The 25,785-nt window shown below is 31.6% G+C and overlaps 3 protein-coding genes across 3 annotated transcripts in view; 2 read left to right on the forward strand and 1 right to left on the reverse strand.

Annotated features, from left to right (window-relative positions):
* The first annotated feature begins 4,928 nt into the window (after positions 1 to 4,928).
* Positions 4,929 to 6,470, forward strand: LOC123270282. Its single transcript, XM_044736275.1, has one exon. It carries the CDS (start codon positions 4,999 to 5,001, stop codon positions 6,379 to 6,381), a length of 1,383 nt encoding a protein of 460 aa, XP_044592210.1. The 5' UTR covers positions 4,929 to 4,998; the 3' UTR covers positions 6,382 to 6,470.
* An 837-nt stretch (positions 6,471 to 7,307) lies between these two features.
* Positions 7,308 to 13,364, forward strand: LOC123270281 (alpha-amylase 1-like). The gene is made up of 4 exons (XM_044736274.1): positions 7,308 to 7,471; positions 8,643 to 9,094; positions 10,730 to 11,588; positions 12,967 to 13,364. The coding sequence occupies exons 1-4, from the start codon at positions 7,385 to 7,387 to the stop codon at positions 12,979 to 12,981; spliced, it is 1,413 nt and encodes a 470-aa protein (XP_044592209.1). The 5' UTR covers positions 7,308 to 7,384; the 3' UTR covers positions 12,982 to 13,364.
* A 2,605-nt stretch (positions 13,365 to 15,969) lies between these two features.
* The window catches only part of LOC123270221 (nascent polypeptide-associated complex subunit alpha, muscle-specific form-like), an 89,670-nt gene continuing 79,854 nt past the window's right edge, over positions 15,970 to 25,785 (reverse strand). Inside the window, exon 6 of the mRNA XM_044736188.1 lies at positions 15,970 to 16,945. Coding sequence (XP_044592123.1) covers positions 16,619 to 16,945 — 327 coding nt within the window. The 3' untranslated portion in view covers positions 15,970 to 16,618. The remainder of the gene's footprint in view (positions 16,946 to 25,785) is intronic.

The following is a 25,785-nucleotide window of genomic DNA, read 5'->3' on the forward strand; positions in this document are numbered from 1 at the left end:
GGTGTAAAATTTCCTCCGTGTGAAATTTTTACTCGTGTAAATTTAACATGGTGTAATTTTCTGTTTTACACTATTCCGTGTTATTATTTATAACTTTGAAAATTTAATAACTATTAATAGCAATCTTGCAGTCTCTATGTGACTGCCGTGACTTGTGAACTATAAATAAATAAAATTTTGGTTTCTTAAATAATGACTTTTGTTGAATTGCACTGTATTTTGTAACTATTGACGTTTCTAAAGATATAAGCTCATCCCGATGTTACACTCATCAAGAATCTTCATTTAAGTACCCACATCATTTTTTCATATATTTATATATATTATATATAGGTATATATGAAAAATATAGCAAAATGAATGTGGGTGCTCAAATGAAAGGTCTTGATGAGTGCAACATCGGGATGAGCTTATATCTTTAAAAATATCAATAATTACGAAATGACCTTGTCTCTTATGAACTATTGACATTTTTAAAGATATAAGCTCATCCTGATGTTACACTCATCAAGACCTTTCATTTGAGTACCCACATGCATTTTGATATCTTTTTCATATATACATATATATAATATATATATAAATATATGAAAAATTGATGTGGGTACTCAAATGAAAGGTTTTGATGAGTGTAACATCAGGATGAGCTTATATTTTTAAAAATGTCAACAGTTCACAAGATACAAGGTCATTTCTTAATCATTGATATTTTTAAAGATATATATAAGCTTATCCCGATGTTACACTCATCAAGAATATTCATTTAAGTACTCACATCATTCTTCATATATTTTTCATATATAGATATATGTAATATAAATAAATATATGAAGAATGATGTGGGTACTTAAATGAATATTCTTGATGAGTGTAACATCGGACGAGCTTATATCTTTAAAAATATATTTAACACTATAAACATTCGCATTTTTATCAATAGACTCAAATATAGAATCCACCGTATAATTAGATAAATTTTTAACAACTTGAATATTAACATCCTTGTTGCAGACTTTCCAATGATATTAAGATTTACGTTGGAATGATTTTACTCCGTAAAATAGCATAATATAAAAAAAAACAAAAACATACTTTTAAATATTTATTTCTACATGTTTATATTTATAATTTAATATCGTACAAGTCTGAAACTAAAAAATCAAATTAATTAATGAGAAATTTTCAGGAAATACATTTACACGCTTGGTGGTGTAAAATTTAGGACTCACACCGTTCAAATTCAACATTACACTTAGTGTGATTTTCACACCGTCCGTGTTAAAAATTTTAACACCGAATCATTTACACCACACCGAGTCGAAAAAATTTTTTACAGTGTAGTAGTTTATTACAAAGCGGACCTAATGTTATTAAAATAACAACCACGCCATAAATAAATATTAATAAAAAGATAATTAATATAAAATTAAGTTTTTTTGACTTTGTAAAACTTCACAAAATTTGAATATGCCATTATTTGCCCCCTATCCCTCAAAAGTTAAAATTATGGAGCGATAATAACAAAAAATATTGTATTTCATTTGGCCACTAAGTGGTGATTTTGACAACGACGACTTTACGATATTTGCTTTAAAGTTTGTGACGTGAATGTACGAAAACGAGCGTAAATTTCCGTCCTCGGCTTCGCCTCGGGGGTTAAAATTACGCCCGTTTTCGTACATTCTCGCCACAAACCTTAAGCTCATATTGCAACATCGTCGTTGTCAGAAAGTCACCACTATGCGGCCATATGACATAAATTACTATTTTCGGTGTAAAAGCGGTGTTATAAATTTTTCGGTGTTGATAGTATTTTAACTAACACAATTTCTACAATAAAACTTTTTATGTTTAATTATTAAAAATAAATAATCAAAAAAATTTAATATTTAATTTAGAAAGTTTAAAATAATAAAATATTAAATAAAGTTTGGAAGATCCAAATGAGCATGCCTTAAGCGCTCATATCGCGCTTCTATACTTTTCTTATTCGTTTTTTTGAATTTTCCCGCGAGTGGTATCAACTCCTCTGTAGATAGAACTAAAAAAAAATCTTAACAGATGATAAAACAGTTAGTAATTATACCATCGTGTATGTATAGTTTCTGCTTGTTTAGAGTTATTTCAATCCTATTTTATGAAAAATAATATATATGGCTGCCGAAATCGCAGAAAAAGTCACCGAACTGACAGTCGAAAAAAATTAAATGTATTGAAACGGAATTATTTTCACACGCAATTTTCACAAGGGTTTTGGCGAACTCCCTAAGAAATAAAACAAAAAAAAAATTAAATCGTGAAAATGATTTTCGATAAAGTTGTAGTGTTATCAAGCTCAGTGCTCCTGTGAATAACACGCTCTTATTCACTTAATTCGTCAGAAAAACGAGTTTTTCCGGAGAAATCTTATTTAATCAATAAAAAAATTTGTTTAAGGTGTTCTGTAGTTATTATTATTTATCTCAATATGTTTTTTATACATAATTTTTTTCGTTTAATTTATGAAAATCACGTTTGAATCGAAATTACGATTTTTAGGTGAGAGTAGAGCATACCTGCGCAATTTTTAGAACAATTTTACGACAATTTTGAACGTTTTTTAAATGATTTTCATAGAGATAATTTATTTTTGCACAGCTGTAGATTTGTCCCGAAATTAATGGATGAAAAATTTTTTGGACAATTTTAGGACTTTTTAGGGACAATTTAAGAATTTACGATTTACCCATTTACGGTGAAATTCAAAGAATTTTATTTTATAATGATAATATAATGCTGTTGTGTAAGTTATAGGAGACTATATATTACAATATGAGTTTATGTGCAAATGAAATATCTGAAAAAAAAGCAAAGTTATCAAATTATTAATTTATCATGTTTAAAACATCCATTACATTGTGAAAAACATCATGGTTACGAAAAAAATAATTATTATATTGTTCCTAAACATTTAATATTGTAAATATTATTTAACTTGTTTATATAACATTCATTAAATCGATTTCTGCGTAATTTATAAATTGAAAATTTTTAAATAAATTTTACTTGTCTCATTTTGATAAATATTGAATATTAATTGTTTTTTATGGATCATGTAATATTTATACTCCAATACGGTGTAAATTTAGTCTACTGTTACACCGGTATTACACCGGTTACACCGATATTTTACCGGTTTAACATCGCAAAAGAGCACCGCTACACCGGTGTTAATACATAGGTGTTACATAGCGGTGTTAAAATGAGTCCATTTTTTTCCACCAGTGAGCGTAGAATTTATTTACAAAGTGGTTGACAACAAAAAAATTGTTTATACGCTCTTTTGACATTTGTCACGCGATTTATTTAGTTTATTTTCGGGACATGATATTTAAAAATATAAATTCAAAATAAACTTTTTAAATGATGTTTAAAAATAGAATAAAATAAAGATATAATTCAAAATTGTTGGTTATAATTCAAAATTATTAAATATGTGGCGCCACCTATTGATCGTTATGAGTACTCTAAACAACAACATTGGCGCTTTCGCTTAGCTCGCGCTTAGCTCGCGCCTGCGCCTTACTCGCGTCTGCGCCTAGAAACATCTCGTAAAAGAAAAGTCTAGATCAAAATTCTTAATTTGGCTAAATATTAATTAAAAATCGATTAATTAATAATCAAAAGAGTTAAAATAAAGTAAAAATTCATTTTTGTATCAAAATCATTCATTTTGTTAATCTGGAAAGTGTATTTACCTAAAAGAGTTCTCTCGAACTCAATCGAGAGAATTTCAGCTGAAAATTCGAGAATCCCGCCAGTCAAGTATATAAGCCAGTCCATCCGGCGCTGCCAGTCAGTCTTCATTTCAAACGCTTACTATTCACATCGTGATATCAAGCTAAGATAAAAGTCTTTCACTGCAACGAACTTGTCTACAAGTAAAATCTTGTTATTCTGAGTGTGAGAAAATCATCTAAGTCAGCGTGTTTATAACCTAATCGAAAAAGCATCTTCTTTGGCGACTTCTAGACAAGAAAATCATCGTGTTCAAGGCTCGGTACTTCTTTTCACCCTGTTAGGTGACCTACAAGCTTCCTTGTGGTACACCTCAGAGAAAATCATCGTACCCAAGGCCCGGCTGGTCATCACCTTGTAAGGTGCACCTGCAGGCTCCCTTGAACACCTTCTAGAAGTCTATTCCTAATCAACAGATCCAGCACCTCTTCTCCTTTGAGTTTACGGTGTCTCACCACTATTTTAACCATTTGAGTGACTTTCATTGATTTCATAAAACGAAACTGTGATCGAAAAGACTGTGTGTTCTCTAACTTAAACTTATTGTTAATTTTGTAATAATTGTCAATAAAATTAACCTATAAAACTGACTCTCCAGCTATTGTTCTTTAACAAATGATTTATCATTCAAATTTTATTTGATATTAACTAAAATAATATTGAATAAATAAATTTTGATTTAAATAAAAAAGAAATAAATCCTAGAATTTTTATTTTCATTTTCGATGAACAATAATCGAAAATACCGAAATTATGATTTATTATTTTGCAACCCGAAAAATGTAGGTTAGAGATGGGCAATTAAAGATTTATATACTAAAAACTCTTTCTGATATATGCAGCATCTTTTGGTAAAACTTTTCTGTCTATTTCCAAAAAAAACATCACCTTATATATATTTATGTAGATAATTTATCTGGTAGCGAGAAGGCGTAGCCATCTAGCGGCGAAACCAAAATCTAATTTCCACTAAAGTAATTTTCCTCTAGTCTAATATCTAAAAACAATCATCATTGGTTAATTAACTTTCAATAAGCTCATTATTAATCGACTAATGATCCAAAAAGCCAAAAGGCCAATTGCCATACAATAACAACAGCAAAACAAGATAACGACAATTGACATCAATTGATGATCACCCTCCACCTTAAATGTATCATAGAACAATCGAACAATATAAAATTCGAAAATTAATTTACCAGACCGTTTGAAAATTTAAAGATGAAATTAAAAATCCGTAATATCTTCACAAAGTTCAGGAAATCTATAAACAAAGGTCTTGAATCAGCAAGCGAAAGAATATCAACTTTCAAGAAAGCAAGAGCGGACTTGATCAAAAATCTTGAAGAAGGCATGCCTGAACTTATCAGCTACAAGAAAATAAAAGATGAATTACCAAATCTTCATGTAGAGAAGACTGAAACAGGAACAGTCCGCATTGGAAAAACCGATATCGGTGATCTTGAGTTCCACATGGAATCCGGTCGCTTCAGAAAAGTCTATGATAGTTTGGGAATATCAAACATAATAAGCGAGGATATTGAAAAGGGTATGCGAAAACAATTAAACTCTGCAGCAAAGAAGATTGCCGATTTGGAAGAAGAAGTTGCTAAGTTTAAAACAGGAAAGATGAAGGACTATGATATACCGCTCGATAAGGCGAAGGAGAAGCTTTCAACGACTCAGAAAAAAAAATTGACAAATCATTATAATAAAGGATTGAAAATAGCGGCTGCTACTGGTGTAGTAGTATTAGGAGTAGGAATAGCAGCACTCGGTATTGACCAACTGATTCAAGAATGTCACAAGGCCAAAGGCTGCTTTCTATTTAAAAGTGATACCGGAGAAGCTGGTAGGTGCAAGTTGGAGAATCGCTCTTGTGCTTACAAAGATCATCCCCATAGAATTCCCCAATGCAATTCTACGGTAATGGATAAACTCATGCCTAACTTGAACCTGGTGATGAGGTACCTCATGAAAAACAGTGACACTACATTGTTTACGGACTTCAAATCTTACTTGGAAACAAATTTTTCAGGTGACAAAGAAATTATTACTACCACATTGCAGAAAATGAAGGAGAATACCATCACGAACAAGGAAATTGAGGGCTTTATCCAAAGATCGGCCTTCGAAGAGAAATTGAATCAATTCTGCGAAATTAATAGAAATTCATTGACATTTACCGATTTTTGTGACTTGCTCGATGACAAAGAGAGGACAGAAACTGTGTGTGTAGCTTGCAACCCTTCTGCACCTCACAATTCGTTACAATATGTCAATATTGAAGATCTGCCCGATAACCTAAGACCCCGCTGCGATGAAAATCCGACTTTGTGGGAAGCGTTTGTTAAAATTTCTGGTGACACTCCGCGTGACATTGCCGATGCGTTAGGACTCACGGAGGCCTGGACAACTATTGCAAAGTGGGTTGGTGTGTTCATTGGGGTCATGCTGCTTTTCATAGGCGTCGGGTATCTCATGTACATGTTTCGGACGAAAGGTGGGGATGATGAGATAAGTTACTCCAAACTTGAAAATGAAGATGACGAAGATGATAATCATAAACATCACAAAGATCACAAAGAACATCACAAAGATTAGAAAAAGACGGAAGAATCTAAAGTTTAGATGGATTTTAAATTGAGATTTTTGAATATTGAAATATTTTGAAAACAATTTTTTTAATTTTTTGGGGTCATAATGATGGAAATTAAATGATTAAAATTGTATAATTTTTTAACAATTTATAAAGTTATTTTTTGGCTTCGCCGCCAGATGGCCCGAAATTCTCACTAGCAGAAATATCATAGCGAAGTATATATTAGGACTGAACTTTTTGTTTATGGACCTGATAATAAATAATTCTGCCGTCTAATCAATTTATAACCAATTGAAATATTTGTTTGAATAATAAAAACGTAATGTATCCATAAAAACTAAGAACTCATTTAAACATTTTTTTCTCTTTCTCTTGTACCTAATTCAGAAAATTTTTTTTGAGTTTTTTGAAGTTAGTTCTGAGTTCTGCCGCTAGATGAATTTAATTTCTCGCTAGCAGAAAGATTTTACCGGAGTATATATAAGAGCCGAATTTTTCTTTAGTAAATTATTTGAATGATTTTGCCGTATTATCGCTTTGTAAAAATATCAAAATTTACTAATTTCGCAAAGTTTAAATTAAAATTCATAACACAATCTCAGATTTTTTTTCAATTATTTCTGCACTGAATTAAAAATTTCGAAGTAGCCTGTAATTACAGCACATTATTGTATTCAACGGTAAGTGCTCAAGATAACGGGACATGATTATTGCATTTAATAAGATATAAAAGGCTTGGTGACTGATAATAAAAGTTATTTATATCGGATGAACGATAGCGTCTTTGGTCTTTGGTCTTGCATCTTGGATAAAACGTCCTTTGGCTCAGGGTGACCACAAAGACACATTACAGAGGTATTTTACTCTTCATCGAGTGAATTATTCTTCAGCATGCACGCACGTGTGATTATTGTGCTGGGCTTAACATCGAGTATTATTGTGGCAGTTGTTTTAGCGGATGATAGTGCCTTTAAGAATCCCAATTACACTCCTGGACATGATGTTATGGTACATCTGTTTGAATGGACGTGGTCGGATATTGCGGTCGAGTGTGAACGTTTTCTGGGGCCCAAGGGTTATGCCGGTGTTCAGGTAACCATTTACATCACTTGTTATTATTATTATTATTATTATTATATTTTTTAATAAAAAATTCAATGCATTAACAGAAAAATTTGGAATAAAATGTAAAATAAATCAGATAAAAGCAGTAGTTCTAAAAACCTCTGCTCGATGGCAACACTTCTTGTAGTTAGAATTATGAAATTTGAGTATTTAATTTCACAAAAAAATTTCCAGGAGTCCTGGATTCGAATCCCAGACAAAGTTATTTTTTTTTCTATACACTAATTGTCAAAATTTAATAAGCTTGATTAACTATAAATGAATGATTTAACAAGTAATTATAAATAGTTCATCAATCGTTTATTTAATAACATTTTCAATATCTATTGAATCGTATAATATTGAGAAGTCATTTATTAAAATTTAAGGGTGCAGTCTAGTTGGTCACTTTTGAAATTTCTTTTTTTTTTTAATTTTTCGAATGTATATTATATATCTAAGAACCCTCGGAGATGCGTTAACTATTTTGGACGACGGCTCGCAGATTGAATTTTGGTAAGATTTTTTATTCAAAAAAACTTAAAACGCGTTTTTCTCAAAACTACATTTTCACGGATGGTCAACACGATTTTTCCAAAATCTGGGTACCGATCCTTCTGAAATTTTAACCACATATTCTACATATAAATACTCGCCCGAGGCGGAGCCGAGCATAATGACGCGCAGGGCCGATCATTCAACTTTCGGCCTTTGTCGTGTAATATACTATTATTAAGAAAATTTTTTTGATACAAGAATTTATGTTCTTGAAAATTTTAAAGAATTTATAATCTTAGCTCAAGAAATTGTTAAATTGATTGAAATAATTTTTATTTAATTTAAATAATACTATTCTTTTGTTTATCTATTATCCAACGATAAATATTGATGCTCTTCTCTTCAGAAATTAATAATTAATAATAATAGAATATTTGATCGTCAGCGAGTTTCTTGAACCAAGAAATTGTTAATTGAGTAAAAGTACTTTTTTTTTCTCGGTGTAGTTGAAAAATATTCAATTATATTTCAAAAATCAATAAATTGTTTTCCAATAAATAATAATACATTTATATTTGAATTTTTGATAATAAATTTATTATCAACAGTTCATAAATTTTTTTATCAGTACATTTTTTTAAATAAACGTTAATGTAACTAGGTTTCGCCGGTACAAGAGAACGTAGTAGTTCCGAAGCGTCCTTGGTGGGAGCGCTATCAAACAATTTCGTACCAATGGACGACGCGTTCTGGAAATGAGACTCAGTTCCGAGATATGGTGACGCGCTGCAACAAAGCCGGAGTGAGGATTTATGTTGACGTGATAATAAACCACATGTCTGCGAACCCGGAAAATCTTCTGAAGGAAAGAAAAACTGCGAGTGGTACAGGAAATTCGACAGCTGACTTGGGGGCTAGAAATTACAGCGCAGTGCCGTATAATAATAGCGATTTTCATGCACCATGTTCGATTGATAACTGGAATGACCCTTTCCAAGTGAGGAATTGTGAATTGGTGGGGCTGCATGATCTCGATCAGAAAGAGGAGTATGTTAGAGGGAAAATTGTCGAGTTTCTTAATAAAATCATCGATGCTGGGGTCGCTGGAATCAGGTTAGTGGACACTCATACAAAGAGAGATAAAGATTAGTATTTTTTCTATAATTGCATAAGTATTTTTCTAATACTGGTATAGGAAAGTTTACTATGCTAACATAGTTATAATTCCTAAAAACAAAGTTATAATTCCTATTAAACATAGTGATTATAACTAAACGGAGAGAAAAGAATAGAACTTATTCCTATGTTAGAATGGTAACCATTACCATACTACATTATAAGCTTCTCACTATACTGGGGAATATTTCGTAGGGGGATATTTTGTCTGTAGGATGTTTTAGCGGGGGATATTTTGTCGGGGGATGTTTTTTCCGTACACGGAGAAAAAAATTTTGCTATAGGAACTCTATAGTAGTTAGTTAGTTGTAAAAAGTTCCAGTAGGTTAACGTATTCTTATAGTAACAATACCGTTTGGCTCCTGCAACTCTACATCGTTGAGCTCTGAGAGCTAAACGTTATTTACCTCTCACAACTCTACAGGATCGTTCTGAGACTATAACAAATTTTTGGAAGTCTGCTTAGTAATTTTTTTTTACGATTTAGCATTGATAGTTTAATAAATACATGCGGCAGAATGAATTTATATCGCCAACAATAATTGTATATGACAAATAAGAATAGTATTATAATAGAAATAAAATAATAATAGAATTTATATTACAAATAAAAATTATTTGTAAAATAAAAATATGGTCGTCACAAAATTATCTTATTTTCTTAATTATATCAATAAATATTGGACATAAAATCACTACCGTATGTGCACAAGAAAAGATAAATAAACGAAAACAAATTTTATTTTGTGTGAAATGGGGGGTTTTTAATGTATTCCGATAACTTATCACTTATCACAATATATTCAACTAATAAATTAAATTAATAGTCACTGCAAATGAACCTTGAAAAACCATAAATACAAAACTGTTCTAACGAAATTCAATTTGACAAAAAAAAAACCTATTTCTTTAAATAAATAATTTGGGAACTTAATTGACCTCATATATTTTTAATAATATGGATTAGTAACAAAATAATTCTGTTTATCATTTTAGAAGGTTATGAAATATGTCAGCGCACTCCACTACTGCGCAACGTAGAGCGCTCCCAACTATACCGTTTGGCTCTGAGAACAATCCCGTAGAGCTCTGAGAGCTCAACAACATTGAGTTATCAGATCTAAATAACATTTTGTTACTGTAACTCTACAACGAACAGTAAACTGTGTATAGTTGTAGTAACTCTACAGTTACGTTACCAGAACGAAATTTTTTTTTCCATGTAGGATGTTTTGTCGGGGGATATTTCATCGGGGGATGAAAACGCGCATTACCGCATTTTGCTATGAGTTTACTAATATAAGTATACTGTGAATTCGGCGGTTTTCGACTTGAGAATTTTATATGTAATAGAGACGGAACTTAAAAATTTCGTTGTTATAACTAGCACGTCGCTTTAAGCGAAGTCGCTGTAAACGATTTTTACTGTAGTAAAAATATTGATTACCTTTTTTTACGGCACTTCGAAAATTACCTTAAATTCAAGTTTCTAGACCAAAATATCCCTTTAACCGTTAATGAAACTTCTTAAGAGTAAAATATCATTTTATCAATGTATTTCTTTTGACCTAGAGTTGACGCAGCGAAGCACATCTGGCCAGGAGACCTCTCAGTAATTTATTCTCGCCTGCATAACCTCAGCATCGATCACGACTTTCTCCCTGAAACGAGACCTTACATCTACCAAGAAGTTATTGACATGGGTAGTGAAGTGATATCAAAGCACGAGTACAATTCTCTTGGCGCCGTCACAGAATTCAGGTACGGCTTAGAAGTAACTAGCGGAATCCGAGGCGAAAAGTCTCTCAAATGGTTCAAGAACATTGGCGAGGAGTGGGGACTCCTTGCTGACAAGGACGCGCTCATTTTTATCGACAATCACGACACCCAGCGCCACCCTGGCGTGTTGACTCACAAAGAACCTCGGCTTTACAAAGTGGCGGTGGCTTTCATGTTGGCGCATCCTTACGGAAAGCCCCGAATTATGAGCTCTTTTTCTTTCGAAAATTCCGACCAAGGTCCGCCCGCAGATTCTTTGGGCAATTTGCTGTCGCCTTTGGGGGAAAATAACAACACTAATGGTTGCGCTGACGGTTGGATCTGTGAGCATAGATGGCGCCAGATTGTTAACATGGTGGAGTTCCGCAATGTGGCTGCGAAGGAACCGATTTGCGAGTGGTGGGACAACTGGAACAATCAAATTGCCTTTTCGAGAGGCAGCCGGGCCTTTGTTGCTATTAATGCGGATCAATTAAATCTTAATCGGCGGATCAAGACTTGCCTCCCTGAGGGTGTTTATTGCGATGTTATTTCGGGAAATCTTGAAGGAAAGTCTTGCACAGGGAAGAAGTTAGTTATTGATGCTGATGGATTTGCTAATGTCAATATTACAATGGGTGAGGAAGATTATGTTGTCGCGGTTCATATCAATGTAAGTTTTTGAATACTATTATTAAAATTATTTGATAATTTTTCGGAAAATACTAAATCGTCATCTAGTCGCTACAAAAATGGTTATATCTCCTAAAATATTGATTTTAGGAAAAATCATAGGAAACCCAAATTGTAGCTTAGTAAATTTTCTACAAAAAATGTATCTATACTATTGATCTAACTTCAATATTCTCGAAGATATAGCCACCTTAGATCATTCAAGTAGCATTAAAACATAGTAAAAATTGAAAAATCGTTACCTAGTTACTATAGAATTCACCATATCTTCTACCAGATTAATTTTTAGAAAAAATCATAGAAGATCAAAATTAAAGTTTAGTGAATTTCCTATCAAAAATGTTTTTATACCATGGATCTATCTTCAATATTTTTGGAGATATAATCATATACGGTCGCTTAAGTACTGCTTACATGGGAAAAATGGGAAAATCGTTATTTAATCACTATTAACCGTAGTGGTTACACTTCTTAAAAATAACGTAGTGGTCATACTGGGTCTAGTTGACCCCATGCACGGAAAAAATTGTTGCTACTTGCGTTCGTTTCAATATTTTCACTCTAGCTGTACATGAGAGTAATTCTTAACACTTCCGTTGAATAACTCAATCGTTTTTTAATTTTTTTTTAATTGTTTAATTATAAAAAAAAAATGCGAGAAAGTCAAATTTCGAAAAATTTGACTTTTTTTTTACTAAAAAACTGCATTTTTTAAGATAAATGAAAATGTCCTCCGGGGTTCTACTCTGGATATCGCATACTTTGAAAAAAAGTGATGTCGAGCTTTTAAAAAAGTATATTAATTTGTCCAATTGAAATCGTAAATTTCCATGAATCTCAAAAAATCTTAAAACAATAATAGATGGTACCACAGATAACATTTTGAATGATATCTTCGAAGTAAGAGCAACTCAAAAATCGCCTCGGATCATCTAGACCCATAATGACCACTACGGGTTAAAATAGCTTTAACTCCTAAAATATTGATTTTAAGTAAATATTATAGTGAACAAAATTGAAGCTTAACTAAATATCTATTCAAAACATTTTTATACTATAAGTCTATTCTCAATATTTTCGGAGATATAGTCACTTAAATTTACTTTAGTAGTGCTTACATGGTAAAAATAGGAGAGTCGGTATCTATTTCTTATAAAAATTGCTATAACTCCTAAAATATTGATTTTAAGAAAAAATTATAGAGAACAAAATTGAAGCTTAGTTAAATTTCTAGTCAAAAAATTTTTAGACTATAGGCCTATTCTCAATATTTTCGGAGATATATCGACGTACATAGTACTTTTAGAGTAAAAATAAAAAAATCATTATTTTTATTAATGTTAATTCTTTTTTTGCAGACGAAATTGGAATAATAAAAATGGAAAAACAAATTTATTTACATGAATATCTTTTATTAATCAATATAAATATGAACAAAACCAAAAAGATGAATATGAAAGAGATTTAAAGAGAAGAAAGTTTAAAAGTATCACAAAACTGCAGTATTCTTAAAAATTTATTTTCAAAACAAAGTTTATTTGTGAGAATTCTTAATAATATTTATATTTATACTATACAAAATATTATCTTATTATTTTTAAGTGCTTCTTATCCGTACATTGACTGTTAAATATTAAATTTGTAAAACTAAATAATGTAATGTAAATCTACGTTACCATCTACGAACTAAAATACTCAAACTTTTATTTTGTAATATTTCCATAAATAAATTTATAAGTGACATATTTACATATGATTATTTCTTCTCAATAGTCGATAATCAAAAATTAAAAATTGATAATTAATAGATAATTATTATTTTAATTTATTATTAAGTAAAAGCCGTCAATACTCGCACACGTTTTGTTTAAAAATAAAATTAAAATCATGAAATTGAAAATTGCAGAATTTAATTAGAAAAAAAAAAAAAAAAAAAAAAACAAATACTGTTTTCCGTATGCGACTTTTAGATATAAATATTAATCTTAGGCTCATTACTTTTTACATTAATGAACTAACTTAATTTTTTATAAATACATTATACTTTAATATAATAAATAATAAATGTTACAACTGAAAAAATATATGCGCTAATTTTTACAGATAACTATTTATAGATCAGACATGTTTTAATTATTGTCATATTTTATTTTATTTCGTTATTTATCATTATTTTTTTATTATTAATTATCTGTAATTAAGTCAACCATTTATTGACTGATTGATCAATTAATTATAAATTATGATTTATAATTATGCGTAATATTATTAAAAAAAATATAATTTATCATTTATGTTACGGATTTAAAGAGTATAACTATTTAATAATATAAAAACCTTTATTAAAATATGTAAAAAGAAATAACGATTTGAGCAAATACGTATTTCTTAACGCTAACATTATTTGTAATGTTGTAATTAATTATTATTCAAAATAACATATTATTATTGCACGTTATTTTCGTAGGACGTTTTTTCATTTATTTAAATATTTATTTAATCGTATCGAACGTTTTTTTTTTAAGTTGATAGCTCACAAAAAAATTATGAATGAAAACTGCACGCTTTTTTACTCAATGAATCTTTACGATTGAATAAATAACAGTGATCACTACACTGATAAAGAAAGAATTTTGTGAAAAAAAATTTCGATCAGAGTAGCACAATAAACTATTTTTATTTTTCGAGTTTTATACAAAAAGATGTTTTGTAAGATTCCTCCAAAAATCAGAACAGTGAAAAAATTTTTAGGGGTTGCTCAAGATTTTTAAAAGTTCATATAAAAAATTGAATTTTCGTGCTTTTACTATCTTTTTATCGTCAGACTATTTAATAGGTTAAAAATTATGTAAATTTTGAAAATTATAATTTGAAATTTTTATTCATAGAAGTCGCTAGAGATTTTTAAAATTTTCTTTAGATGCCGGATAAATATTTTCAATTTGATAGAAACAAAATTTAAACTTTGATGATATTAATATTGACAAGTTAAGAAAGAACATTTTAAGTAGGGGAGAGGTGCTGCAATTGTAACAAGGGGCAATTGTAACACTCAATAAAAAACTATTAAAAAAACTAAAAATTATTATTATTCTTTTTTTAACTTCTTCAAAATAGTAATTTATTGATTAGATCAAAGTTTTAGTTATTAATCTTGTTCCGATATCAAAATACTGAGAATTGTTGAAAATAGGCTTGAAAACTTTTTTTTGTACGCTTCAAAATTTTTTTAATAACAAATTTGTTTTTCAATGTTATGATGTGAGACTTGTATTAATACTTTAAGAGACATGTCAAAAGTATTGTAAAATCGGATTTCATATCAATTTACTGATTTTTTGTTATTGTAATTAGATTTTTATTAACAGATCAGCGTGAGCGTCAATTGTAACACTTGAACGAGTAGCAATTGTAACACTCAGAGTCGTGTATGGAATCTGCGCAAACTGGATGCGCCACAAATCTACTCTGGGATAGTTTAGTTTAATAATTTATATTAAAGATCCTAATATATGATATACTATAAGTTTAAATACTTGACTTTAAAAGTTAATGAAGTATAATAGTACGTATTAAGACTATATAATAAAAGCAATTTGATGAAAAATATCTTTTTCGTTTCGTGTTACAATTGCCCCTGCACTGTGTTACAATTGCAACCTATGCGCGCCGCCATCTTGGTTTCTGACTTTAGTTAAATAAATTAATTTTTTAATAAATTACCATTGACTTTTTATTAATTAACTAAGTCAGTCACATAAAAGATACTATCAACTAACTTTCTGACAATTTTTAAGTTTACTATCTTAAAAAAAAACAAATGGAATAAAAAAAAATAAAAATTTTTGTTACAATTGCAGCACCTCTCCCCTACTCTTTTTTAAAAGTTTAAAAAGTCTTGAGCGAGTCCTAAAACAATTATTCATCAAGCTGAAATTTGTCGTGGACTTTTAAAATATTATAAACTAACATATTTTCATGGTTAATTCGAAGAAAAATCATAGTCGGTTTTTTTGCGCTTTATATACTCTGATAAGATTTTTCTAAAAGCGAGAGCCGTAGGTCATCTAGCGGCGAAACTAAGAACTAACGACTACCAAAAATCGTATTAAATACAATTGTTTATCGTTTTTCATCAAAAATGTAAATAATGTTTATTAAATTGATAAAAAAAAAAAACAGTAAAAAAATTTCATATATGTCATAACCTTTCATAAATTTAAAAATATAACGATCTAAAAAAAACTCTTTTCAGGAATAAAGTTCAATTACTCAAAAACAAAACTCATTTTGTCTTCTGAATTTATATTTAAATTAATCCAACAAAACAAAACGAAAATTAAGTTATTTTCTTTGAAAAAATTTTTTTATCAAGCTAAATTTTATGAAAGAGTCTTAAAACATCATAACTAAACAAATTTTAATAATAAACTAGAAAAGCAAGTAGTCGGGTTTTCTTCGCAAGTCTACTATATACTCTGGTTAAAATTTTCTGGATACGAGAGCCGTAGGCCCTCTAACGCTAAAACCAAAAACTAACCTCTGAAAAATCTTATCAGACATAAAACTTCCTATTTCTCTTCTAAAAAATGAATTATCAAATTCTAAGAAAATTTTTTTTCTTAAATTAACAAGTTTCTAGTCAAAGCTTTTTAGTTTGACCATACATAATATTGATATTTTTTATTTATCTCTGTATAACTCTTGTCAATAATCCCTTACTAAAGGCACTCACACATTCTTAACCTCTCAACATTAACATTACAATAACATTAACCAATAAAATTAAATTATCAATAATAACAACTAAATTAGGTACTGAATTGGGCGGAGTCTCCTAAACAAAAACAAAAACAATCACAACAATCCTCATTTTTATTATTGTTATTGTTTAATAGGCTTTTTAAAAACGATATCTGGCTTTCTGACAGGCCGAGAAATCCGTCTCTCGATCCTGAGAGCGCGATTCGGGTCAACGCTGATGAATCCAGGAGTCTCCGCCATTGTTTGTCAATTTCCAGTGCTGCTGGGGCGCCTCCCAGCTGTCGTTTGCATCGAAATTGCCCCAGCAGTCGTGTTGCCAGCAGTAGCGTTGATGTTGCCAGCATTGACATTATTTGCCGTGCTATTAGTTGCGTTCGCCGTTACATTAAGAACCGGCAGCGGCGTCTGGTGGCAGTGGGCGCAATGAAGACACACTGTACAGGCGCCCAACTTCCTTGCTAACATGGCGCGGAGCTTCAATGCCGGACCTAGCTTCATTCCTATTGGCCCCGTCAAGTGCTCCTCCGACAGAAGAGGCAACGAGGCGCCATCTATGCGGTGCTCTTGGAAATTCTGAAAGACAAATAAAAAATATTGTTAATATTCTTGATATTGTTCTTGTTTTTTCATTTCATTTTATTAGCAGTGATGTAAAGAGAGAATGTACATGTCAGCAGAGATAAATAATATTTATGTTTTATATTAATATCCGACGAAATGGCTCGCGTGCGAACTAAACGTACGACCAAGCCTAGGTCATCTGAACGTGAACTCGAGAATGGATCTTGACCAAGCTAACCTCTTTAGTGGCATATCCGACAGACCTTTCACTACTAGGTGTGTCTGAGTTATCTTTATTATAAAATAACAATTCCACCTACATCCTACTTTTATGAAGAGGGTGAGCAAAAAATTTATAATTATAGGTTATTATTGATTGTTCGAAACGAAATTGAAGGCTGTCGAATGTCAAGACTCTGTATTGTGGTAGAGAAATAGCTTTCATGATTAAGAAATCTTAGTAAGCGTTAAGGAATCATTGGACTGACAAGTTATTGATAAATAACCTTTGTTTATTCGAAAGTTAGTTCTTAGTGTCACCACTAGATGACCTACGTTTCTCACTTGCAGAAAAGTCTTATCAAAATATACATAAGAACTAAACTATTATCTTTTATTTCAAAGTACAATCAATTACTTATAATTGGACAATGTTTAATTTGAAAAAAAAATTCAAACTCAACCCTAAAGAGGTATTGCGCCAAGAAAAAGACACCAATAGGTTATGGCTATTGGTTTCTTTCTCACGCACTAGTGCTGTCTCTCTTTACAGACTATCGCTCACTTACTCCCACTCACGTAAAACATCGAAAGTCACTAACTTCAAATATTTCTTATAAAAAAATGAATACCGCTCGTTTGTGTTATTTTTGATAAAAAATACTTGTTAAGTAAATAAAATGTTCACTTTAATTACGGGCAGGATAGGGAATACATGTTAAATGTACGATTTTTAATTGCTAATATTTCGAAAATTAGCACTGCAAGGACTATTAAAAAAAATTTATTCGTATAGAGGTCACTTAAAAGTACGCGTATTCAAAAATTTAAGAATATTGTAAGAAAAATGATTTTGCACAGTACCTCCTTAAGCAAATTCCTTACTTCAAAAACGAAATTCAAATCAAAAAGAAAATAAAGTTTTCATTGCCATTTTAGTTATTCAACTTTATCGTCGTTATAAAATTTTACTTCAATAGATTGATTTGAGAAGTTAATTTTTGGTTTCACCCCTAGATGGCCTAAGCTTCTCGCCAGCAGAAAAATGTCATTGGTGTATACATAAGGACTAAACTATCTTCTACCATCAAAATAAATTATTGATAACTTATTGGCGAAGTTTTTAATAATTATTTATAATATTTAATTTATTAAACTTACTTTCATTATTAAAATCAATATTACATCTAACTTAGGAAACTTTCGTTTCAAAGTTAAAGTTAATACTAGAAATTTAAATAGCGCGCTCCTTAATTTTAACCAATAATGAATCATCACCCGTTTTTTGCAAGTTTCGACCTATGACTAACTTCGAGACTTTCATGTATTCTAATTCAGAAGATTTCAAATAGCAAAGCCCGTAACTTTACACTAAAATGGTACAGTCCTCTTAGGTTTTTTCTCAGTATAAATTTAGTTCCCAGTTTTTCCTCTAGATGGCCAAAACTTCTCGTGAGTACAAAAATCTAATCAGAGTATAATTAATTTCCAATATTTATCTCTCATAAAAATAAATTTTTACTGCCTATTAATAAAAATTTCATCATCAAATAAATCTTGTAACCTTTTTAAATTTTCTGCAGACAAGTCACCAACCCATAGAAAACTTTAAATAAAATCCGATTGTTGAAATAGCGTGAACATGATTGCATTAGCATTATACACGCGATTTATCTCGCCGGTCAATTTATATTATTTACATGAAAGTTATGGCGACACTGACCGCGACTCTGTAGGTAGGAAGAGCAAGAGGAAGGAAGGGTATATGGTAATAAGTGTATACACTCTTTTTTATTCAATTTTATTTATCTGAATTGCTTTTATTCTGTTCGATTGCGGTTTGTAAGGACTGGCCATTCCAAGTGGTTGTGGTTTAAATACACGAGCATTTCACGACCTCGGCGACCTGGACGTGCACCAGCATGAATTTTTTTTCACTTGAGGCCTTTTAGATCTCGCCGACCACGTGGTGGATCCACATCTCACTCGGACACAATTGTCCTCCATAAACAACATCAAACCAAAAGAAGACTATCGTACCATTCAGAAATTTTCTTCCAATCAATCATCAGTAGGCTTGGCTTATTAACACTTCAAGCATCGGAGCTACCAAGCGTATCCTGAGTAGAGATCGGTGACGATTGCAGTAATATGAATAAAATATCCGTGGGACAGTTAGTTAGAACCAGATATTGAGGCTTGGCTGATCGTGTTGCGAGCGACCAACGTGGTAGCGTACCAAGGGTTAGCTAACGTCACTGAACACTGATCCTGGTAGCGAACCTTGAGAGTATAATTTACATGGTTACTTTTCACTCACAGAGGTTAGTAACTTAATAAAAACCTCTGGCCCCTGACATTTACGTCGTCTACTCGTCGTGCCCAACCACCCACGGCACTAAATGTCAACCTTCATGATCGGTGAGGAAAGGCTTCTGATACCGACACTGATCGATTAGATCGATAGTCAGGAACAGACTCTCAGTGATTTGCTTGTTCCTGCTCCCAGAACTCACCCCAGAAGCTCAGGCATAAAGACACTGCATTTACAAATTACCACACGGGACACCGAGATACCAGATCTGGCTATTCCTTCAGCTAGCCTGGGACCTTGGACGTTGAATATCTCAATCTGGTATCTTTCTAGCTCTATCCCAAGATCTTGTTTCTAGTTTGTACTCTCGGAGAGGCTTATAGAGCAGAGGCCTCTACGAGCCACCTGGTAAAGGCGACTTCTGGTTGGTCCTAAGAAGCTACAGGTCTCTTTCCGGAAAGGCAGAGAGTAAAAAGGCGGCAGGAAAGACAAAAGGCCGATCCATTATTGTCGCAGGTACAAGTTGAACGTGGACGTGGGCCGCCTGGTGGTGGTGAACACCGTGTAACACGTGGCAGTATCTTGTATCAATGCTCTGGCTACTGCTGTTACTTTTGTTTCTTGTTGTCTTCTTGTCTACTTGCTTCGCTTCCTCCTTTTTTAGCCTCTTTGGTCTCTACAACTAGAGAGAAAGGGAGAAAAGGAGAGAAAAGCTTGACCAGTGGCGGACACTCCGAGGGACTAGGTCCGAAGCATGTCCAGTACTTTCATGTGCATGCCTACAAGAGTAGATACCGAGATAAGCCTCAGTCCTGGAGGTCTCACCAATACTGCCGTAGGAAACGCACGCTAACGACATTACTTCGTATGCTTGGGTTGGTTCAGCTCAGGGGTCAACTGAGGTCATTGCAAGGACTCCGGAGGCCGAGCTGGACACTTTCCATTATCGCTCTCTTCACCTGGTTCATTTACGAGGCATGTTGATGACCAAGTTCGAGATTGATTGATAAAATGGAAATTAATGTCTTGATTTAAGGAAATTATTTTCGTGATACTAAAGACTATTATTTGATAATACAGCTAATGCTTTGTTTATTCGTTCGGAATAATTTTTACTCGGAAATAAATAGCTTGTAACATGATTAAGTCAGTTTTATACGACTTAAGGTAATTGTCATGGTACAATATTGTTAAAAAATTAGAGATTATACGCGATGCAAAATTATATGAGCTTGTAGCTAAGTAATCAATAATTTTTACGCAAGACTGTACCCGTGGAGACGCAACTCATACAATTGTTTCTGTCCGACTCCGTAGATATTTACTTTTTCATAAATTGTTAAACTTCAATCCGTTATTAATAAATAATTAGACGATCAAAAATTTTTTTTATTTTTTTTTTAAACTCAAGACAAATACATTAAAAGACTGTCGGTTTTTTGAAGGTTTCTGACAGTTAGTTTTTTTTTATAACTGAGAAACTGGTAGAGAATTGCAGAGAGCGTATGCAATCAATGTTGAATATTCAATTTTCAATTGAATTCATCTTGAGTAATAGGTGGTCAATCGACTTCAAATTTTTAGGGTGATTGTATCATCTTATCCTTGATAAGTATAATTACAAATAAGAAAATCTTGCTACTCAGAGAAAAAAGATGTGACGCAAGAAAAATATTGTTAGCTTAAAAAATTTCTAGGAGTGATAAATATCTAGATTCAAGGAAATTATTTTTTAATACTGAAAAATTTTTTATTCAAAAGTGTCAAATAATTCAATAAAGTTAAATTATTTGTCAGGAAATATTTGTTTATTTTACTATTTAAACATAAAATATTTCGGACTAACAAAATAAAATCTTTCGAAACAACAGATAGGGTAAAAGACCCCATTAGTGGCGGGGACCCCACTACTGACACTTTCTTTGATTTTGGCACTTATTCAATTAATGAAATCATTAATTTCAATAATGAATATATTATTTCTAATCTTTAACACCTTTAGATCAAAAAAATTTTTAATTTTTATTCCAAGTAGAACATTTTTTTATTGAAAAAAAAAAGTGCCACTAATAGGGGTTAAAGGTGCCACTAATGAGGTCTTTTACCTTATATTAAGTTTACTCCAAAAAAAAAAAAAAATTAAACTATTAAAGATGATATTCTTGGCTTTAGACAATCCGATAGCAGCGCCGCCGACAAATTCCAAACAAAATCACATATTACTAGTATGTCAACAGATTAATAGCATATATCGCTCAGGATTCGAGTCGAGTTCTTAAATATTGACTACTTCAGCTCAGATAATTATTTATTAAATTTTGAAGTCCTCTACTTTTTAATGAAAATCTTTCTTACTTTAATTTCAGAATAAATTATTATCTAATCAAAATTTATTTTCTTAATTTACCTTTTTTAATGCTAGTAATTAAAAAAATTTTATCGAATGAGGAAAAAGCTTTTTAAGTCTAATAAATTTTTGAAGATCAAATTTTCTTGGTTGAAGTTAACCTTTTTTGAGTGCATTATGCGTGATCCTGGTGGAAAAGATCACTGTCTAGACGTTAGATCAGCTAACAGTTGAATTATATTCCGACATTTAGTAGTTATGTGTGAAGCTCCGCGTAAGTTTCCTGGAGGCATGTGAGAACGTTTGGTAAATGCTACCACTCGGGACAAGAATATCTGGTCGTATTGCAAGAGAGAGGAAGAAAGAGAGAGTTGAGTTGTGAGATATTCCGCGTTTGTTGAAAACAAAAAACCACCTCGCTGTTGAATCGTGAGCACGAGTAGCGAATACGAATAAGATAATACATTACATTACGATCGAATTCGTATTCTGCAGTGTCTATTCACACCTGGCTCTTAAAATATCACTGCCTACTGCTTATGTTGTCACTGTAATTTAAATCCCCTGATGGCTTTTTACGATCAGGAGTCTCCGTTTTAGGCCGCGATCACCCAGCGGAGGAAAATAATCATCGATCGTTCACGTATTTGTGAAATTCAATGGATTCAGAGGGATCATTGAGTAAAACATTAAGGGATTATACGCATATGGAATTTTTAGAAAATTAAATTTTTTTTATTTTACTTTTATAATGAAGATCTATTTAAGTATGTACACGGAAAATAAATGTCAATCGGAGAAATATTTTCAAAGTTAGATCAGAAAAGCGACAAATCGAGAAACTAAAGATTTAGTTTATTAATAAGTGCAAATGTAATTTAATTTCGAGGATTTTCAGATTAATAACAGTCAATAATCCCATCAAACGATTATTACTTCGAATTTATAGAATTGTTACTATAAAACAATCAGTTAAAAAGCCTCCTGAAGGTCTGCGTGACTCCTGACCACATATATATTCTGGAAAAACTTTTCTTCTAGCGAGAATCACTCGCCATCTAGCGGTTAAACCAAGAACTAGCTTATTTTAAACTGTCCGGATTTCTTGATTTTGAAGACATCAGTTTGAGTTCAAATTCTGACTGAAGGATGAGAGACGCGAAAAATGATAAAAATCATTTTTATAGAAAATAAAATTTTCTATATTAAAGGTATCTTGTTTTTCGTATCTACAGTATCTACAGTACTCTAACTAGAATCTAGATTTCAATCGATCTAAACACGCGATCTAATCCAAGATTATTGAAATCAAAGTTAAAATTGAAATTCCGGCTAGATAAGAGATAGATGAAAATTAACAAGGGCTTTTTTCGTAGAGAATTAAATTTCTTACAAGAAAAGTATCCTATGAATTTTTTGTATTGATATTTGTCACAAACAGAGTCTACACTTCATTAGTTTTTTAATTCGGTAATTTCAAATGACTTAGATCGTTTGATATAGTCTTATATTATATATAAAATTAAAAGTTATAACTATATGTACATCAATTACCATGTTTATCAATTGAAAAATCTCGTCAGAATTATTAAAAAAATCCCTTTCTTCGGCCTTATAAGTGCGTAAAACCCTTTAATTTTTTAACGACTGCCGCTCTCAGCTAATTGAAGAGCAACCTCGCTTTACAGTCCTGAAGAAGTAATAAGAAGAGAAGAGGATTCCGGATAGATTGGATGGAAGACTTAAAAATAGCTCACGCATCAGCGTCTGCACGCACAACTTGGACTCGTTTCAGGAGTCAATCACTCTTATCGTGTCATCTTGCTTTGGAACGACTTTTCTTCGAGTAACAACCAACAAGCAAAAAGAGTTCTTTTTAATCATGCTGATAAAAATTACGAATATTTTTGATCTTTGCAAAACTGGCCAAGAAAATTTCCCGCGGAATTCCAGGACAAGACAAGTCGGGACGGGAATTCGCGGTATGCTAATGGCGATTAACTCACTTATCGATTTAAAATAGCTAACTTTAATAATAATGGTAATATTAAGATCCGTGGGGGTGCTCTCTATCAGGGAGATAAGCGGTGATTAATGCCAACGCAATAAGTCGCCATTAAAGTTATTTTTGCTCGGTGTATTATAGTATCTTAAGGTTGTAAGGTAAGTGCCGCCGATACAAACTAGTATGCTATAAGACGATAAATCTATACCATATACCAGTCCGATTCGGCACACTCGGACAGCAATAACTCATGGTACTCGTGGAACTCATGGTAGCTTTTGCTCGCCACAATTTTAATGTTAATGGTAATGTTAATTTTGATGAAATGAAAGATCACACTGATAGAATAATTTATTAACAGTTCATAAATTCATTTATCAGAGTAGTAAAACATGAATTTAATTTTTAATAAAGACTCAAATCAATTGGATCAAAAGTTAGTTCAATAAGTCTCCGCTAGCTGACTACACTTCTCATGTTTATAATTACAAATTCTAAACGATTTAATCAAGACATAAATAATAAAAACGATCGGTCTCAAGGAGAGCAAAACTTCAATATGAGAGAGTTTTGCTGGACCTTTAAGAAAGAAGTAACAATAAAAAATTGGAAACGAAAAAGAAACCCACTGAATGGAGTGATCAAAAAAAAAAAAAAGTTTGGTACAAGCAAAAAACAGTGTAAAATCAAGGAAGGCGTTTTTTTTTTTTTTTTTTATTTTGATTGCAATCTATGAATATTATAGTATAAATTGATAGGAATCATGTTTCGTATCTTATTTCGAGTCAGAACAATACCATTTTTTTATGTCTACTGCTTCATGACTATTTTGTACGATTTTTAGTGTTTTTCGGCAATTTATTCAAAGTTGGTGAGTGTTAATGCCACACTTCTTTTGAATTTGAATTCAGAGCATCAAAATACATAAGAAAAATATTTGATCTAGTCTAAAGAATTTTTTTTTTTGTTTGCATCATTTCAGTTTTTTATAATTTTTAGCTAGTTTTGCAATTTACTTTAATTTTTAAAGGTTGATGAGCTGAATAAACTTGAGATTTAAATTCAGTGCATTAAAATATATAAGACGAATATTTAATATAGTTCGAAAAACTTTTTTAGATTGGATAACTGCATTTTTTCACAGTCTGTAGCCATTTATCGGTTCCTTTCCAATTTACTAAAAATTTTGGGGTTGTATAGGTTAAACCGACTTTAAATTTAGAATAAGCGCATTGAAATAGCCTTGGATAGGTATAGTCAAATGTACAAGCCAATTTTTTTGTGTGCCGGTGTTATTTATCATCTGTTAATAAATATTTCTCAAGTCATTTAATGAAAAATGATTTATTTAAAGTTAATAAAGCCTATCAAATATTAATAAATCCTTCTATCAGTGCAATTTTAAGGAAACGGATGATCTGTGATGACACACATCACCAAGATGTTGATCGCTAATGCTAGTAGATATTATAAAAAGGAAGACAGATGAGATGCCTGATACCTCTATCACGGGGCTTATCGTCACGAGTTCTGATGTGCAATATATTTTTTGAGTTGCCAACGGTACAATATGCACTAGATGGTTTCTACAGCCAGAGTCGAGCTAAGTAGATACTTTTTGCAATATTAAACACGACTTGGGACCTGATACTTGCCAGCAACTGGTGCATATCCGTGTCAGACAATTCGTGCATGACGTAATAATTTTCTTGTGATCCATTCCCACATTCTTCCCTGGATAGGCGATATCTTATTCTGTTCTTGTCGGGAGTGCCCCTGCACGATTCGAAATTGCTACGATCGAGAACATCTGGGTTTCAATTGAGCATTCTTTGTTAGGTTTCAGAAAAGTCTGGATTATTATGATTTTTGGGAAAAATTTTTATATATATTCAAAAATCAAAGATGTAAGTGAAGGACTTAAAGATCGCAAGAAATTAAAACTCATAATTCTTGGATAAATATTG

The sequence above is a fragment of the Cotesia glomerata genome, linkage group LG8, assembly GCF_020080835.1.
Source record: "Cotesia glomerata isolate CgM1 linkage group LG8, MPM_Cglom_v2.3, whole genome shotgun sequence".
Taxonomy (NCBI): Eukaryota; Metazoa; Arthropoda; class Insecta; order Hymenoptera; family Braconidae; genus Cotesia; species Cotesia glomerata.